The sequence below is a fragment of the Loxodonta africana genome, chromosome 8 (genome assembly GCF_030014295.1).
Source record: "Loxodonta africana isolate mLoxAfr1 chromosome 8, mLoxAfr1.hap2, whole genome shotgun sequence".
Lineage (NCBI taxonomy): Eukaryota > Metazoa > Chordata > Mammalia > Proboscidea > Elephantidae > Loxodonta > Loxodonta africana.
In genome coordinates, this window is record NC_087349.1 from 11718225 (window position 1) to 11737784 (window position 19560).

Below are 19560 nucleotides of genomic sequence, written 5' to 3' on the forward strand. Positions count from 1 at the left end.
TGGGGAAAGGACACACAGGTATTGGCGGGTTGTCGGGCAGAAGACGGAATCTGGGTCAGTGGTGGAAACCGTCCCCCAGGGAACTTTTGGGCGTAGTGACGCATTCCACAGGCAATGGAAACAGACTCAAAGAGAATTTGAAGTAACATGTCAGTCCTTCATGAAGCAGCTGAGTCTTGCATTGAAGGGCCCCTTCTGGGGTTTTAGACATGTATGAAGGGGGAAGTATTTGTGACTGTCACTGTGATGGGAAAGGTGACATTTACTGCTCACAAGTGAGGGACCTAAATGCCCTACAATGTGTAGGACAACCCAATAAATGAAGAGTCATCTTACCTAAAATACCAACATGATTTGGTTGAGAACCTCTGACCATGTCAGAGCCTCATGGTTTCCTCTGGGGAGTGGAATAGAAAACATGACATTATAGCCATGAGTTTTTTGGGGGTCTTCCTGGACACTGTCTAGGCCTATCTCCTTCATTTCCCATAGAGATTCTGTACAGCCAGACTGTTCTTAGAAGCAAGGATACCAAGACTTAGGCTCACTTACTTTGGACAAAGTCATCAGGAAAAACCAATTGTTGGAAAAGGTCTTTCTGTGTGGTTAAGTTGAGGGTCAGTGAAAACAAAGGAAACCCTCCATGAGATGGACTGACAAAGTAGCCATGACAGTGGGCTCAAACATACCATGATGGCTCAGGACTAGGCAGCGTTTCATTGTCTTATGCATAAAGTTGTGGTGAGTCAGAGCTGACTCCAGGATAACCAACAACAAGAAGGCTGGAAGGATATTGGTCAAAATAAGGAAGTGTGTGTGTAGGGGTGGGGGGAGGGGAGCTGTACAACATTTTAAGTCTCTGACTTGGTTTGTAAAAGTTAAGTCATTTTTTTCCTGATAAAAGCCCGTCTGGTTGTTTGTCTCATACGTTAGCTGTTCAAAGGGCGGAAATCATCCAAAACTGCCCAGCTGTTAGCTCAGCCGTCCTCAGGGGAAATAATTCTTTGCCAAAAGAAGCTCAGAGAAGGCCAAAGAGGGGGAGTTGGCGGGAACACTGGCTCAGACTTGAGACTTGTTTTTGGGCTAACTTTTTTCCCTTGGGGGTGAGGGAAACAGAGGCCCCATCCTGCCTCCTAACTGGACTCAGAATGGCAGAGTTGCCGGGGGCCTGGGAGACCCTCTGCTCACACCCTTTTATTTTCCAAGCCTAAGAGGCCCAGAGAGGTTAAGTGACTTGCCGGAGGTCACAGAGCCAGGCCTTTTTGTTTCCAAGTAGAACACACTGTCTGCTCCTCCGGCAGCCCTCCCTTTGAGTTCTTAACTTATTCATGAAGGTTTGCTGGCTTTCTTTACACAGCACTGCCTCGCCCCCACCAAGGCATTGTGTCATTATTCCCTCAGACATTTTGGAATTTCTGAGACCTTTGGCTGCAAGGGTAACAGAAAAGAGCGTTATAACCAGAAGGCAGATATTCCCTACTCATGATGACGCAGCAGTAGGCGTTACCTGCCTTTGTCCGATTGTGAAAACCGTTTAGAAGCATTGATCTACCTTGTCTTCTGGGAGAAGAATACTCACATATGCTGTTGGGTAAATGTTGAAACATGTGGTTGTGCTTTCCAGAGGGACTCTGAAGAATATCTTTGGTTTGCTCATCCCCCTGAGGGCCCCGAGATCACTAGGTTCCACGTCTGAGCTGTTTTAAGGAGGGAATGTTATGGTCTTAACCATTTTTCACCTTTCATGGACATTCTCCGGCTATTGATCGGTTGTTGTCAGGTTGACTCCGAGTCATGGCGGCCCAGCGTGTGTCAGAGGAGAACTGGGCTCCACGGGGTTTTCAGTGGCTGATTTTCCAGTCGTAGATCACCAGGCCTTTCTTCTGAGGCGTCTCTGCGCGGATTTGTTCCCCAGCCTTTCTGCTAGGAGCTGAGCACATTAGCCGTTTGTACCCAGGGACTCGTTTACCACAGCACCCTATTATATCTGGATTATTAGATGATTTGAGTTGGAATTGACTCGACGGCAATAGGTTTGGTTTTTTTTTTTTTTAAATGATTATTTTATCTTCACCACAATTTTGAGAGGCAGGTTGTATTTTTCCTGTTTTTTTCAGATAGGGTAGAGAGCACGAGTGATTTCCCCAGTTACTTCCGTTAATTACACCGTTCATTCTGCAGAGCTGATGTGTCTTCCGACTCAAGGTCCAGTGTGTAGAACACTGCCTGGAATGATCCCGATGCCCTGGTATGCTCCAGCAGGCCATTCCGGGGTGGTGGGGCATGTGTGACTGGACAGGGCGAATGCCTCAGTGGCTCTAAGACAGGTCCTTTCTGGGTGTCCCAGTTTGGCAACTGTGGGATTCCTGTTAACCGTTACCTGGAGGTATGGGGCACCTCCATGGAAACCCTGGTGGCGTAGTGGTTAAGTGCTATGTTTGCTAACTGAGAGGTCAGCAGTTCAGATCCGCCAGGTGCTCCTTGGAAACTCTATGGGGCAGTTCTACTCTGTCCTATAGGGTCGCTATGAGTCAGAATCGACTCGATGGCAGTGGGTTTTCTTTGGTATGGGGCACCTCCAGGTGGTGAGTCACTCCTTTGCTTTTAAGCAACAATACCGATAGTACCTTGAATTCTGAAGCACTTTCCTTTTCCCCCAATGTGGCATTCTAAGAATAAGATCATCGCATCGACTCTTAGGACATATTTGGCTCGTAAATAAAGGGTAGTTTTTCTAGGGAACCTGCCATCTTCTTTTTTCCTGCAAACTCCATGACTCCTTTAGTTTTTCATACCTCACATCACTGGCATTTGATCTTGACTTGGGGACAGAATCGTCCCATTGCAAAGCATACGTCCTGCTCAGAGAATCCCATGGGAGAAGTCTGTGGGACCTTCTTCCATCCCCCATGTTCGGTGACTCTAGGTATAGAATCTGCAGTGGGAAGAGGCCGACCCTCAACTTGGTGACCTTGCTACGGCTTTGGACCCCAGTTTTCTCAAATTAGAATGAATGGGTAGGCCAGATGATTTCTAAGGTTTCTCCAAGCTTCACTGTCTAATCCAAAGTGTTTCTGGAATGCCCAAAATACCAGATTTTAGTTATTTTAGGGTAAGACCCAGAGGGTATGAACAATGTGTATCTTGGGGTGTACCTTCTGAAGGACCTGGGAGAATGCCCTAGATGTTCACTGGTGAGGTGAAGATGGGAGTGCTAATAATGGAGGTGTGTGACGGGGGAGGGAAGGGGTTATTTTGTTTTTTAGAGAGTGAAGGGAATCAGAGAGAAGAAGATCGTACGTGGCAAAACCAGCCTCCAGGTTCACTTATACTGAGCACATAAAAGGGTTGAAAGGAGCCCTGGTGGTGGCATGATGGTTAAGCACTTGGCTGCTAACTGAAAGGTTGGTGGTTCAAAACCCACCCAGCAGCTCCGCCGGAGAAAGACCTGGCGATTTGCAGCCATAAAGGTTACGCCAAGAAAACCTTGTGGGGCAATTCTGCCTAACACACAGGGTTGCTGGGAGTCGTAATCAACTTGATGGCACCTAACAACAACAAAAAGTTTTGAAAATGGCAAATTGGAGGATCAAGGACAGAAGGAGGTGTACCAACAAGGGGTTAATCATAAATCAGGAAGAGACATTCTAGGGACTTGAACTGGGAGATGGTGAATAAGAAATTTTTATTTATTTTAACTCTGTGGGAGTTTGGGCTTGGACCGAGTTTTGTTGGAGACCCTTAAGTGTGGAAGGAAAACCAAAACCCACACTCGTTCCCATTGAGTTGATTCTGACTCATAGCGACCCTATAGGATAGAGTAGAACTGCCACATAGAGTTTCTAAGGAGTGGATTAGAACTGTCGAACTTTTGGTTAGCAGCTGAATTGTTAAGCCACTGCGCCATCAGGGCTCCAAGTGTGGAAGGGTTAAAATTAAAAGCAAATTTTTTTTTGACCGTAGCATATAAGGCATTTAGGCAGGGAGCCCTGCTGGGTGCCTGTGGCCCCATCTGAGGGTATGGAGGTGGATGGAAGTGGAGAAAGGGTGAGGGAAGGACCGGTCGTCAGGGTGGTGGCCTTCCTCTGTGGAGAAAGGGTGAGGGAAGACTGGTCATCAGCATGGTGACCTCTGTGGAAAAAGGGCGAGGGAAGACTGGTTGTCAGAATGGTGGCCTCTCTGACTCCTTGTCTCTGTGGCTCCCCCACTGTGGACAGAAAGAAAACGGCCGATCCTGTCCTGCCTCAGCCTTGGATTGCTGCCTCAGTCATGATTTCGAAGGGCTTCCATTTGTGGGTGAGATACAGCATCCTTAGTGGCAGATCAAAGAGAGAAGGACTGGGGAATGGTTTGAGTTTCTGAAAACAAACCGGAAGACTCTTCCCTCTGATATGGACTATATCTTATTTCTGGGACGGCTCTGCCTGCTCTGAGAGGAGCCTGTGGGCCCCCTCCCATGACACAGGGAGGTTGACTACCCTCAGGCCCAAGCTGAAATGAAAAACATATTTAACAACCAGGAGCCTGAGCTCCGGGTGCTCAGTGCTGGTGATTGGGAGGCTATGCAGGGAGTGCAGTCTGAAGGGGGCGACAACCAGGCCGCCTCATCTACTCCACAGTACCAGCCTCTGGGTGATTCTTGATCTTACGAAGGTCAAGATCGGGTGCAATAATGACGTGGACATGGTTTGTCACATGCAAATCACTCTGCATTGAAGATGGAAGGCATCATTATTGTTACTGAGTTTTATTATCCTTGCTTTTATTCCTTAGGGGGCTGGTTGGATGCCCTGGGGCCATGGGAGGGAGACCCTCTACCAGGCTAAGGAGGGCACTTTGGGTTCAGAAAAAATGGAGTTCATGGATGTGTGGGGGCGGGGGGGGGGCCTTTGCAGCTGTAACTGCAGATGAGCTAAGGACTAGGCCATGAACTTCTGTATACCCTCCCGCTGACCCTCTGTTGCCAACAGGAACCACCCCGGATGTTTCTGTCTTAATCTTGCCAGCTGATTGTTTGTTTTATGGGTAGATATTCTAGAAATGGAACAATGGAGTTTTCACAGCACACATTAAGCTGAGAAGAACTACTGTAGGCCATTCAGAACTGGATTGCATGTAGAGAGTGCTTCACTATGTGTACTTGTTTTATGATGGAAAACTGAAAATTACCTACTTTAAAAGACTTTGGTAGTGGGGCATCTCCCTTGAAGCAAATGTCATATGTAAAATTCCATATTTACATATTAAGTAAATTAGGGGTGACTCCTTTTACTAAAAAATAGAATTTACTGTGTCAATGGATTTATAATAAAAAAACCAAACCTGTTGCCATTGATCGAGTTGATTGCACCTCAGTCAGTCCCTATGGGACAGAGTAGAACTGCTCTGTAGGGTTTCCAGGGAGCGGCTGGTGGATTCGAACTGCCAATCTTTTGGCTGGCAGCCAAACTCTTAACAACTGTGCCACCAGGGCTCCATGGGTTTATAATAGGGTTCCTTAAGATAGCATCCCCTCCCCAGTGCCTTTACGGAGTCCCTGCGTGATGAATATGGTTAAGCGCATGACTGCTGGACAAAAGTTTGGTTTCGAGTCCACCCACAGGCACCTCAGAAGAATGGCCTGGTGATCTGCTTATGAAATTTTAGGCACTGAGAGCCCTGTAGAGCCCAGTTTACTCCGACACACACAAGGTTAGCCTGAGTCGGCGTCTCTGTGACACCTGGTTAGATAGGGTGATGCCTTTATAATTTGATAAACCTGTTTCACGTACTTCTTTTACAAAGAAAGGCGTATCCAGATACTGCAAACAAAAGCACGCACGTTGGAATGGAGCTCTTTAAAAACCAACTTTCACTATTGCTTGTGAAACTGCAGTGAAGCAAATACCCCTGCAGCACATTAATAGGCAAACAAACAAAACCTCCTGAGTAGTGAAAAGTCCCGAGGCTCAGCCCCAAATTTTACTTGGAGAAATGCATAGTATACCTGTATCTTGGTACCCCCCCAAAAATTGGGACAGGTTCTTGGAAGTCGGCTGTGAAGGGGTTTGACTTGGGAGCCATTTTTTTCTTGTGACCTTGATAAGATCTTCCGTTTGGCATCTGCCTCTTTCTCAAGCATGTGCGTGGATGGCTGCTTGGGGGAGAGCAGTTTGGGCCTAAGGTGGGCTGTCTGGGAGATGTGGGCCCCTTGTCTCTTCCAGGAGGGAGGGACCCAGGTGCCCTCCCCACCCTGGCCTGGTGGACCCTGCTCTTCTCCCCCCCACCCTGGCCTGGTGGACCCTGCTCTTCTCCCCCTCACCCTGGCCTGGTGGACCCTGCTCTTCTCCCCCTCACCCTGGCCTGGTGGACCCTGCTCTTCTCCCCCTCACCCTGGCCTGGTGGACCCTGCTCTTCTCCCCCTCACCCTGGCCTGGTGGACCCTGCTCTTCTCCCCCTCACCCTGGCCTGGTGGACCCTGCTCTTCTCCCCCTCACCCTGGCCTGGTGGACCCTGCTCTTCTCCCCCTCACCCTGGCCTGGTGGACCCTGCTCTTCTCCCCCTCACCCTGGCCTGGTGGACCCTGCTTTTCTCCCCCTCACCCTGGCCTGGTGGACCCTGCTCTCCAAAACCATTACTGGTGAGCTGTGTGTTTTGCTGGAGGGAGACCTTGCTTTTTCTTCGTATTTTATTTTGTTGTTGAAAATATACACAGGAGAACATACACACCAATTCAATAATTTCTACATGTAAAATTTAGTGACTTGCTTACATTCATCAAGTTGTGCAACCATCCTCATTCTCCTTTTCTGAGTTGTTCTCCCCCACTCACATAAACTCACTGCCCCCTAAGCTTCCTATCTGACCTTTCAAGTTGCCGTTGTTTAAGAGAGCATATAGTTCTTTAAAAGAGCACAATGCTCAAGTCAAATATTCTTTGCTAACTAAGCTAAGTGTTGCTTAGCTTAAAGAACACTTCAGGGATATTTTTGTTTTCAGGTTTAAGGTATAAAGATTTTCTCAGGGCAATAGTTGCAGGGGTTCATCCAGCCTCAGTGGCTCCAGCTACAGGAAGTCTGAATTGCATGAAAATTTGAAATTCTGTTCTGCATTTCCCCCCCTTTGATTGTAGAAACTTTGGTCAAAACAGTAATGAGACCTTGCTATTTAAAGTGAATTGAGGCGTGTCCGCCATCATTTCTTAGAGGCTTGGGGTAGGGGGTGCGTGCCCCTATGTCTCTGGCTGTGGTCTTTGAAGCATCCGGGTGCTCTAGGCGAGGCTCCCAGCTGTGATTTTAAGTAAAAAGCCTTCTTGCCCTGGCCGAGAGTGAGTCATTCCGCCAGCAGCCAGGGCAGCAAGGTTTCCTGAGGCTTCGGCTGGTGAAAACAGTCCTTGTGGAGCCAGTGGACGGACCCTCCCTGAGATCCAGCCAAGTTCTGCTTTCTAAACCTCTTACCTCCTACCCTGCCCACTCCACAGCCATGGCAGGGTTGTCAAAGCAAACTAAACACACCCTTGAAGCAGAGAGGGGGCGTTTTTCCTCCTCCTTTTCCTAAGCTTAAAAGCTTTTGTGGCTCCATCTTATAGTGCCTGCAACATTCTAGAAAATTATGCAGTGTTGCAGCTGGGTAGTTTGTTAGCAATGACTAGAAACATTCGTGGGTGCTATTATTTCTGCTGGGAGTGTTTAACCAGGGACCCATGGAACCCCTGTTCCAGCGTGGGTAGGCTTTTAGAGGCAGGCAGACCCCAAAATCGTACTGTGCATTTGTGTGTTCATCAGATTCTCAAAAGAATTCATGAATCAGTAAAGGCGACAAGCCACTTATCAAGTCCAATGCCCAGTCCATCTCCTACGTTGCCCCCAACCCCCACAGTTGTATAGATAAGGAAACTGAGCCCCAAAATACATGGCATGACAGCATAAGCAACAATTATAGCACAATACAAAAAACTTAAAAAGAAAAATTAATCCATGGTACCACTATCCTGGAGTCCCTGGCCGGTGCAGACTGTTAAAGCATTCATCTGGTAACTGAAAGGTTGGAGGTTCAAGTCTACCCAGAGGTATCTTGGAAGAAAGGCCTGGTGATCCACTTTCAAAAGATCAGCCAGTGAGAACCCTGTGGAGCCCAATTCCACTGTGACACACACGGAATCGCCTTAAAGGCAGCTGGTTTTCCACCATCCTTCCACAGCGACTGTTCTGATTCCTCTCTTTTTTTAAGCTTGTCTGTTTGCATGTATGAATCTCATCTACTTACAGCCACGTCCTAGATAGAATTTTGTGCTCTCCTCTTTGGAGTTAAAATATCTAAAGCCTTTTCTGTGTTCTGTCTTCTGCTCTTTTCAGTTAAAATATCCGAAGTCTTTTCTGTGTTGTTACAGTCTTCTTAATTTCAGTCCGTGATTGAGGTGGTTAACCACAACATTCTTGGACCATGCCATCAGCTTGTGCCCAGGAGGCCTGGAGGGCTGACTCTGGAGGGTGGTGCTGGTTTGAAACCTGCTCCCTGAGCGCCCTGGAGGAGTGGACGCAGTGTAGACTTTCTAGATGGTTTATTTACAAGGTCATTTCATACCTCAGGACAGTCTTCTGTTCCGTAACGTTTACTGATCTTTCTTTCCCACAGTGTCCAGTGCAGTTCCTCGCTGGAGTCTCTGCCCACTGTATTTGCTGAGAGAGCCTCCAGTTTTTTTGAACTAAAAGATTACGAATCCTTCATTTTCCTTCCCTCCTTCTCCTGCTTCCTCACCACGTGTTATGGACTGAATTGTGTCCCCCCAAAATATGTGTGGGAGTCCTAACGCCTGCACCTGTGAATGTGACCCTTTTAGGAAAGAGGGTTCTTTTGTTATGTTAATGAGGCCATACCAGAGTAGGGTGGTCCTAAACCTAATCACTTATGAATGGTATCTTATAAAAAGAGTGTGATAAACACACACACACACGGAACACAGACACCATGTGAGGACTTTTCTACAAGCTGACAGACACCAGACACTAGGAGAGAGGCCCACAGAAGGAAACACCATGGCTGAGACCCTGATTTGGACTTTTAGCCTCCGAACTGGGGGAAAATAAATTGCTTTTCTTTAAAGCCATCCACTTATGATACTTCTTTTACGGCAGCACTAGGTAACTAGGACACACTGTCATGGATTGAATTGTGTCCCCCAAAATATGAGTTAACTTGGCTAGGCCACGATTCCCGGTATTGTATGGTTGTCCTCCATTTTGTGATCTGATGTGATTATCCTATATGTTGTAAATCCTAACCTCTGGTGTTGATTGGAAACCCTGGTGGTATAGTGGTTAAGTGCTATGGCTGCTAACCAAAAGGTTGGCAGTTCGAATCCACCAGGCATTCCTTGGAAACTCTATGGGGTGGTTCTACTGTATCCTATAGGGAATTGACTAGATGGCAATGGGTTTTTTGTTTTAATGGTGTTGAAGAGGCAGGACTCAGTCTACAGGATTAGGTTGTATGTTGAATCAATCTCTTTTGAGAGAGAATAGGGACCTTATACCACCAAGAAAGTAACACTGGGAGTGGAACGTGTCATTTGGCCCCGAGGTCCCTGTGCTGAGAAGCTCCTAGTAGACCAGGGAAAGATAGATGACAAAGACGTTCAACCAGAACTGATACAGAGAGAAAGCAGTCCCCTGGACCTGGTGCACTGAATTTGGATTTCTAGCCTCCTAAACTGTGAGAGAATAAACTTCTGTTTGTTAAAACCATCCAGTTGCAGTATTTCTGTTAAAACAGCGCTAAGTAACTAAGACACGCTGTCATCCCAGATCTTGGGGCAGTTAGCAGCAGCAGGAGGCCTCCCAGACCCTAAGCTCCTTCTTCCTTGCAAGTTTATTTGGCAATTAGTTAACCACCCACAAAAACAAGTGTGAGTATCTCAGAGCCATGGTAGTTTTTTATGAAACCAGTAATCTTTGTAGGTGAATGATTTCCCTACATGTATCTGATTCATAAACTTGGATATGCTTTTTAAAAATGTAATGGCACTTACTTACAATTTTGGGGGGGGTCCTAGGCTCTAATTCAAATTTATTTTCTGCTTGGCTGGGATATGGTAGAGTGATAACAGATGGAAATAAGAGATGGTTATTGAGGGCATATGATCTGTTGTGTGTGCTAGCCTCGGGGGCGAGCGGAAATGGTTACAGGTGTGTCATAGAGTTTATAAGGCCTGATGATGAAAGATTTGAGAAACTGGACGATGAAAGGAACAGCAAAGAAAAATTAAAACATGCCAAATTAAGAGATACTTGTTCTAAGGGCTTTAGATGTTCAAGGAAGTGAAAGAACAATTAACACTGTGCCTTTCTGGCATGACTTTATAAAAGAATAAGTTTGTTATCTTAAGTAGTTTCCATATGGTAGGAAATGAAAGGACATTCTAGGAAGAACAATGTGTGAAGCCAGTGCGCAAATAGGAAATGACAACATTTTATTGTTTTAATTGTGTTAGGCTAGTTTTAAAAATTAATTTTAAAATTTTAAATAAAATTCTGCTGTCTTAACCATTTTAAGCATACAGCTCAGTGCCGTTAATTTACAATCACAGTGTTGTGCAACCCACCGTGTCATGCATGCCAAGGCGGTTATTGAAATGAGGTATCACGTGTGAGAATGAAGCAGGATGAGACTTTGCAGACACTAGGAGAGAGGCTCACAGAAGGAAACACCATGGCTGAGACCCTGATTTGGAGGGCATTAAATGCTCCGTCTCTAGATGACGGGAGACAAGACTCTGACACAAATTTCCGAAGAACATTGTTGCGTCTTCCTTCAGCTACTGACGTAGGGTGACGTGTGAGGAAAGCTCTTGTCACGAGGCAGGGGTTGGTTTAACCCTCTTCTTCCCACCCAGAGATTCTGTGATGTTACTGTGAACTCTTTGGCAGAAACATGTTAAGGGCAAGGAAACATCTCCATCTTCATAGCCAGTGAACCCCAGAAAGTGATCCTGGAGCCCCTCCATCTAACCCATCCCTCCATGTTCTACTTTTCAGTGCAGCGGACTACAGGTGCATAGTGTTGGGCTGTCCTGAGTCTTTCCTTTTTTCTCTTAACTCCCGTCTCCACGTGTATCAGCTTCAGAGGCTGGCCTCGTCAGGAAGCAGGCTTGGTGGACAGTGCATGGGGCCTGGGACTGGCTGGACGTGGGATGGTGTCTCAGTTGCACCGTTTATCAGGTGTGAGACCCTGGGCAAGGGGCTGAGTGTCCCTGAGCCCTCATTGCCTCATCTAGGAAGGGGACATGCCCACCTTGCAGGAAGCACCTTGCTCGTTTTTGTTAAACACCCACTTCTAGCAACATCATCTTTCTTCTCAACGTCATCATGCTCCTTGTACCTGTCAACACCTCTGCGTGCGGTTGGGGCGTGAGGCTCAAATACCTCTGCCAGGAGAAGCAATGAGAGAAGTGCCGTCTGAGGTACAAGGATCTGAGTTTGAGGCCTAGCGCCAACAGTAGGTGGCTGGGACCTGGGACGATGGGCTTGAAGCCACCTTCACAAGGCTTGTGAGTGCTGGAGAAGGGAGGGCCTGTGAAGGTGCTTTGTAAACCCCTGGAGCCTGACTGAAGTGTTGGGCAGTGCAGTAAAATGCTCTTACGCTACTGTCTTTGAGCAATTAGACTAAACTGCTGTAGCCCCTGGGTTCACATGAGCGGTGCTTCCTGGAAATGGTGTTGGGATCGAAGGAGGAGGCTGCCCGTGTTCTTTTCTCTCTGAGGCTACCTTGCCTTTCTCCCTGGTGTTTGGCCGCTAGGACGGCAGTGCCCCTCTCACTGGCTGGATCAGTGACGGCCGATTCTGGCCCAGCTCCAGCCAAGCCGGGGCCTGATGACCTGTCCGCTCAGCCCTGGAGCCCACAGCTGCCAAGGAGACCCAGCGGGAGCTGATTATTGTGAGCACAGATGCTGAGTCACTACATCTGGTTGGGACTGGTTGGGCCTCTTTTCAGTTTGTTTCTCTCCGGGACCTGCCCAGCGCTCCCCCTGTGCCCAGCTTTTGGTGTGGGTGGGCCACTAGGCGCAGCTGGCACCTGCTTCTCGGAGGTTATTTTTCCAGAAGGGACATTGTGCTAAAGCACTTGGTAACCTGTTGCCGTTGAGCTGATTCCGACTCACAGTGACCCTATGGAACAAAGCAGAATTGTCACATAAGGTTTCCGTGGATCCCTGGTGGCACAGTGGTTAAGAGGTGCAGCGAGCTATGGCTGCTAACCAAAAGGTCTGTGGTTCAGATCCACCAGGTGCTCCAAAGCCCTTGAGAGCAACCATGTATTCTTCAGAGCAGCCTATCTTTGGGGATAAATTGTTTGGCAACAATACAGTAATTAAAAATAGTCACCTTTGAGTTGACTCCTAGTAACGGCGACCCCATGGATGTCAGAGTAGGACTGTGCTCCATAGGTTTTCAATGCCTGATTTTTGGGAAGTAGATCTCCAGGTTTTTCTTCCAAAGCACCTTGGGTTGACTCGAGCCACCATCCCTTTGGTTAGCAGCCAAGCGTATTAACTGTTCACACCGCCCAGGGACTCCACTATAGAAACACAAGATAGCCTATTTTAAAATGTTGTTCGTACAAAAAGTTGTAGTCTGGTTGCAGCCGTGGCTCCAGTGAATCACGTGCCCGCAGCCCACATTCTTCCTCACCGTGATGTTGCCGTTCCTCTCTCTCATCAAGAGGCGGAGTCGCTTCCCACCCCTGTGTCCGCCAGCCTTGACACTACCCTTGACACTGGCTTTGACCGCAAGACTGGAGGAAGTGAAGTTGTGTGACGTCTTTGGTTTTCTCCCCTGTGGGACACTTCCGTCATCGTGTGAGGAAGCCCAGCCCGATCCATCCTCTTTGAGAAGGAGACCAGCCCTCCACCTGTCCCAGCTTAGCACGGCTCCCCGCTGACCTCCCGGCAGAGTGTGGCAGCATCAGGGAAGCCAGATAAAGTCAGTGGACCCGCGCTGCCAACCTACAGGATAGTGAGAAATAATAAATGGTTTGTATTTTAAGCCACTAACCAGCTGCACCCTGTGTGCTCCTTAAGAGGCGAAGAAGTTGTTTTAGTCTTCTGAAAATTATTACTAAAACCCAGTTGTCATCCAGTTGATTCCAGCTCATGGTGACTCCATGTGTGTCAGAGTGGCACCTGTGCGCTGCCAGGCTTTCAAGGGCTGGTTTTTCAGAAGTAGACCTCCAGGCCTTTGTTCCGAGATACCTCAGGTTAGACTCCACCCACCAACCTTTCTCAGTTACCAGCCAAGTGCGTTAACCCCGTTTCTACCACTCAAGGACTGCAAAGTATTACAACTGTGGGTTTTGTAATTCTGAATATAATGTCTCTGTGGTGCAACTAATTACTTCCGTGTGTGGCCTTTCTAGCCATGGTCTTGTAACTCCCACGCAGGTGATGGGGCTGGACTGTGTGATAGGGTAATTGTGGCCTACCAAGGGAATTAGCCAGTTTTGCCTTAAAAGAGAGCCAATTCCAGAGCAGAGAGGAAGATCCTATCACCACCAAGAAAGAACAGCCAGGAGCAGAGAGCATATATCCTTTGGACCCTGGATCCCTGCCCTGACAATCTCCTGGAAGCAGGAGACCAAGAGCAGCTGTAACCCTGAAGTCGGTGAGAAGTGGTGGCAGGAGAGACTCAGCAGCAGGAGACAGCATAGTGGGCTTCCTGGCCCATTGAGAGAGAGAGCTGAGTGCCTCTGGGGAGAGACCCAGGGTCAGGGAGAGGCGTGCCTTCGAGCATGGTTGGAAAAGGGCTGTCCTGATGGGAGAACTGTATCCTGAGTGTTCCTGAGACTGAATTGTAACCTGTTACTTCCCTAAAAAACCCCATAATCATGAGCATGGTCTGTGAGTTGTGTGTGGCCGTTGCAATGAATTATCAAACCCAGCAGACAAGTAGAGGGTGCTGTGGGAGGGACAGTTGGTGTCAGCATTGGTAGCGATGGGGGCGTATCTGACCTCTGCCTCGTAGGAATCAGCCTCGGGCTGTTGATCTTGATTCTTCTTCCTCGTTGTGACTTAGATAGAGGAGGTCAGGTACCGCCCCCCTCGCCATTTTCACAGTCCCCGATTCGAATTCATAAAGGAACCACGTATAAATATTGTTGTTATGTGTGTTTTTAAATTTTATTTTGTTGTTGTCGAGGATATACACAGCAAAACATAGACCACTTCCACAGTTCACACATACGATTCAGTGACATTGATGACACCCTTTGAGTTTTGCACTCATTCTCACCCTCCTCTTCTGAGTTCTTCCTCCCCTGCTAACATAAACCTACGGCCCCTAAGTTTCCTGTCTTCATCTTTCCCGTTGCTCTTGTCAGTTTGATCCCATGTAGATAGATCTGGAAAGAGCACAACAGTCAGGGCAGACAGTCTTTACTAGTTGAGCTAAACTGCATTTTTTTTTTTTTTTTAAACAAATGTAGGTGTGAGGATAGAGAAGAGAACTTGGCAAATCTGTGACTGCGAGTAAAGCAGAAGTGTATTTGCCTCAGGAAATGTGCGTGCCCTGAAAGTCAGACCAGGTTTTGAGAAACTGAATCCTTGCCCTCTGTTTCTGGCAGCACTTCTCAGAACTTCTGGATGAGTTCTCCCAGAACGTCTTGGGCCAGCTCCTGAACGACCCTTTCCTCTCGGAGAAGAGCGAGTCGATGGAGGTGGGGCCGTCCCCGACGTCGCCTGCGCCCCTCATCCAGGCTGAGCACAGCTACTCCCTGTGTGAGGAGCCGCGCGCCCAGTCGCCCTTCAGCCACACTGCCCCCGGAGATGGCTTCAATGATGGTAACTGGGAGCCAGGGACATCGGGGGCCCTGACCCTGACCCCTCTGGTTTTGAGTCTCTTGTGGGTGTGAAGAATGTTAAATTATTATCAGCACCTGCTTCAACCAGACACCTATTGGGTGTGAGGCCTTGCAAGGGGAATGCAAGGGGACCCAGCACACAGTTCGGCACCTGAGGCTGTGTCCACTGGGAACCTGCGGGAACTGCGTGGCCTGAGCTGGGGCAGCAGAGCCTCCTTCGCGAACCAGGCTGATCTGTCTGATTGATAATTCCTGCCAGTCCAGTATGGCCCTTGTTTCTAAAGTGTCTTATAGGTTCGCTATGAGTCCAAATCAACTCGATGGCATTGGGCTTTAGTTTTTAGTGCTGTTATTAACCAAAATGTTGGCAATTCGACTCCACCAGGTACTCCTTAGAAACCCTGTGGGGCAGTTCTACTCTGTTCCATAGGGTCGCTATAAGTTGGAATGGGCTCGATGGCAATGGTCTTATTTTTGTTTTTATAACAGAAATAAGGCGAATGGGTAGCTTTAACAAACAGAAATTTATTTCCTCACAGATTAGGAGGCCAGGGGTCTGAAAGCAGGGCGATGGCTCTAGGGGATGGCCCTGCTCTTGGGGAAAATCCTTGTCTCAGCTTCTCCCACATTCCGGGCATTCTTTGGACATCTCCACATGGCAGCTTTCATTCCTCCATTTGGACCTGGCTTCTCTCTGTGCCAAATTGGCTCTTTTTAAATCTCAAAAGTCATTAGGTGTAAGATGAACCCTAATGTGGCCTCAGTAGTAACAAAGAAAACCCATTCCCAAATGGGATCACATCCATAGGTATGAAAAACAAACCTTTGCTCATAGCAACCCTATAGGACAGAGGGGAACTGTCTCATAGGGTTTCCAAGGAGTGACTGGTAGATTTGAACTGCGGACCTTTTGGTTAGCAGCCGAGCTCTTAACCACTGTGCCACCAGGGTTCTAGGGCTTTGTTCTAGTCCTTACTCTTAGGTCCCTGGGTGGTACAATGGTCTGTGCCCAACTGCTAGCCTAAAGGTTGGAGGTTTGAAGACCTTTAATTGGTATATGCTTTATCTTCCATGGCATTCACCTGTTTTTGACTTAATTTTTTATATTTTGTTTCCCTAGAGGTATTTTAGCATCTGGAGGAAGTCTTAAAAACTGTATTATTTTCCAGCCCAGCATATGCCCTCTCCTTCCAGGAGGATGGCATGGTTGGGGATGGCCATGGACTTGGCCTCTTCTGGTTTTGACCTGGGCATCCTTGTACCACTGCCCGTGTGGCAGCATCTTTTGGAGATGGCAACCTACAACAAGCTCCCCTTGACTTCCTTTTGCTTAAAGCAGATGCCTGTACCTGCTTCTTCAAAGAGGGCATTAGCATTGTGGGGGCCCCTCCTTAGAGCCGCGAGTAGCTTCAAAGGAACGGGGACTGTAACCCATCATACCTTGGGAGAGAGAATGCTGTGGGTTTTTTCTTTTTTCATCTAACATGCCTTCTTCCTTTCAGTAGAGTTGTGCTGATGAGTGGCCCAGGAGATGTGGCCCTCCCTGTATCCTTTCTGCAGGGGATGCCCAGATCCACGAGTGGGTTCTTTCTTGGCTAGACCCTGGGGGGTCTCAACCATATGCTCAGATTTCCCCCGACAAGGGCTTAGGTGCTGACGATAGAACATTCCTGCCCTGTGGCTTATCCACTCTCTCTCAGTTCGGGAGAGTGGGGTCCGGGGAGGAAATAGAACTAAAATAATTTGAGGATGTGGAATTGTTTTAAGGGTTAAATGAGATGATAGACGTGAAGAACTTAGGGCAGTGCCTGGTACATAGCATCTCAGTAAATCACTTTCTTTGTCTTTTCGTTCTTCTTTTCCTCTCCCTTTGCCTCCTCTTCCTTCTTTGTCTCCTTCTCTTCCTTGTCCTCTTTCTTCTCCCCTCTTCCTGCTCATCCTCCTGCTTCCCCCTCAATTTCTTATCTAAATCACCTTCAGGAAGGACCTCAGTTCAGATGCAGGAGCCCAGTCTCTGCTGTGATGAAATACTCCTGTCCATATCCCTGCACGGAGGGAAGCTGAGGGAGCCCTGCCTTCTGGACTTCAGCTTGCATAAATTCATTGCAATCCCGGCCTTCGTTGTATTGTTTGAAGAGTGGACTTTAGCTTTAGACAAGTAGTTGGACTAAATGACCTTGAAGATTTCTTCTAATCCTGAGATTCTGTTTGTCTTTGTTTATAACATTCAGTTTTGGGACATTTTGTACCTGCCATGCTCGTGGCCTTTCCCCACGCTCCCTTCACAGCTTTGCTTATACTCTTCCCACCATTCCTTTGATGCCTCCGTTTCAAGCCCTCCTTTCCTTCATGGGAAGGGAAGGAGCCCTGGTGGTGCAGTGGTTAAGCACTTAGCTGCTAACCACAAGGTTGGCAGTTCAATCCCACCAGCTACTCCACAGGAGAAAGATGTGGCCTTCTGCTTCCGTAAAAGATTTACAGCCTTGGATACACTACAGGGCAGTTCTCCTCTGTCCTATAGGGCCACCATGAGTCAGAATCAACTTGACAGCAACGGGTTTTCTGGGTGGAAGGCTTTTCTAATACCTCTTGTATTAGTCATCTATGGCTGGGTAACAAATCTCCCCCAGAACTAATGGCTCACAGCAACAGTAATCACTTGTTGCCTCTTGTGATGTCTGTGGATAAGGAATTCAGGAGTAGCTCAGCTGGGTGGTTCCAGGTCTGGATCTCTCTTGAGTTTGAAGTCAGATGTAGGCTGGGCCTGTAGTCTTTTGGAATCTTTGCCAGGATAGGAGGCCTACTTCCACAGGAGACTCACGTAGTCGGAGAGTTGGTGCTAGCTCCAGGAGACCAAGGCAGAGCTGCAGTACCTTTTCTGACTGTCTTGGTTACCTTATACTGTTGTAACATAAATACCTCAAGTGGGTGACTTTGAAGATTTATTTTCCCACACTTTGGAGGCTTAAAGTCCAAATCAGGGTCTCGCTGTAGGTAGGCCCAGGCATTTCTTGGTTCCTTGACTTGTAGATGATCCTCATGGTAGCATCTGCCTCTCACTTCTGCCGCCCCTGTAGACAGGTTTTGGTGGAGCTTCCAGACTAAGGCAGACTAGGAAGAGGGGTCTGGCAATCTACTTCAGAAAATTTGTCTATGAAAACCCCAAGGGTCACAATAGAATATTGTCGAGTATAGTGCTGGAAGATGATTCCCCTAGGTTGTGTCGCATACACAGTGGCTACAGCAATGGACTCGAACATTCCAGCAATTGTGAAGATGCTGCAGGACTGGGCCACGTTTTGTTATGTTATACACGGGCTTGCCTGGAGTTAGAGCCAACTGGACAGCAGCTAACAACAACAACACATTGCATTAAGACAACATCTGTAGAATAGTCAGCTACTCAACAGCCTTGCCATTGTAGACTATGCAGGTTGGAGATAGTCTAAACAACCTAGGCGGACTAACTTTCCCTTTACCTCCGCATGTGTTTGTTGATACTTACGGTGTGTCAGGTGCTGTCATAGGTACTTGTGGGACACAACAGTAAAACTTATATCCTGCCTATCAGTAGCTCGTAGTCCAGTGTAAACGCCATGTACCCAAATAATCCTTCACCAGAATGTGAGCAATGGACAAGAGAAAAGGAAGCTGTGGAAGTTGAGGACAGGGCATTCCTGTTGGTGATCTCAGGAACAGTTGAAAGAAAGAGGCAGAGTTTTAATTGGTTCTTTGTCTTAGTTATGTAGTGCTGCTATAACAAATACCACAACCAATGGCTTTAACAAACAGAAGTTCATTCTCTCACAGTTTAGGAGGCCAGAAGTCCAGATTCAGGGCACCAGCTCCAGGGGAAGGCTTTCTCTCTCTGTCGGCTCTGGGGGAAAGGTCCTTGTCATTAATCTTCCCTGGTTTAGGAGCTTCTCAGTGCAGGGACCCTTGGTCCAAAGGACATGCTTTGCTCCTGGCACTACTTTCTTGGTGGCATGAGATCCCACTCTGTGCTTTATTCTCTTTTTTATATCTCAAAAGAGATTGACTCAAGATGCAACCTAATCGTGTAGATGGAGTCCTGCTTTGTTAACATAACTGCCTCTAATCCTGCCTCATTAACATCATAGAGGTAGGATTTACAACACGTAGGAAAATCACATCAGATCACAAAACGGTGGACAGCCACACAATACTGGGAACAGTGGCCTAGTCAAGGTGACACATATTTTGGGGGGACAAAATTCAATCCTTAATAGCCTTGAAGCATTGAGTAGCGTTTAAACAGGGGGGAGGTTGGAAGGAAGCAGATGGAGATCATAGGGCCAGGACACTGAGTCTTCTAAAACCAGATACTTCATGAAATGATTGCATGTAAACTGATTTCCAGAAGTCCAGTGTCTCTTCTTCTTCCATGATGACCCTAGTTTTTTTTTTTAAGTCTAATCAATATAAATGTGACAGAAAAAACTCATGGGCATCACATATGCCAGCAATATAGTCTGGGGAGAACTAATCATTGAAGCCTTTCTTGTCATGAGGCCAAAGGGTACGCCGTTCTGTTTCCCCAGTGGATGCCTTGTTCTGTTTATAGACCCAGCTCTGCAACAGTCCTGCAGGGCATTTGCTGAGAACAGGTCCAGCGGGATATATTTTGCAGAGGGTTTCTGATTCATAGTTTATCTTGTTGAAGTGCCAATGTTTTCTCTGAGTAAAAACTGCCTTTCTCTGCCGGCTAGAGCA

At 47.6% G+C, this 19560-nt stretch overlaps 1 protein-coding gene across 1 annotated transcript in view; it reads left to right on the forward strand.

Annotated features, from left to right (window-relative positions):
* Nucleotides 1-19560, forward strand: part of CREB3L2 (cAMP responsive element binding protein 3 like 2) — a 125802-nt gene that overhangs the window by 60025 nt on the left and 46217 nt on the right. The window contains exon 2 of the mRNA XM_003420222.4: nt 14590-14806. Coding sequence (XP_003420270.1) covers nt 14590-14806 — 217 coding nt within the window. The remainder of the gene's footprint in view (nt 1-14589; nt 14807-19560) is intronic.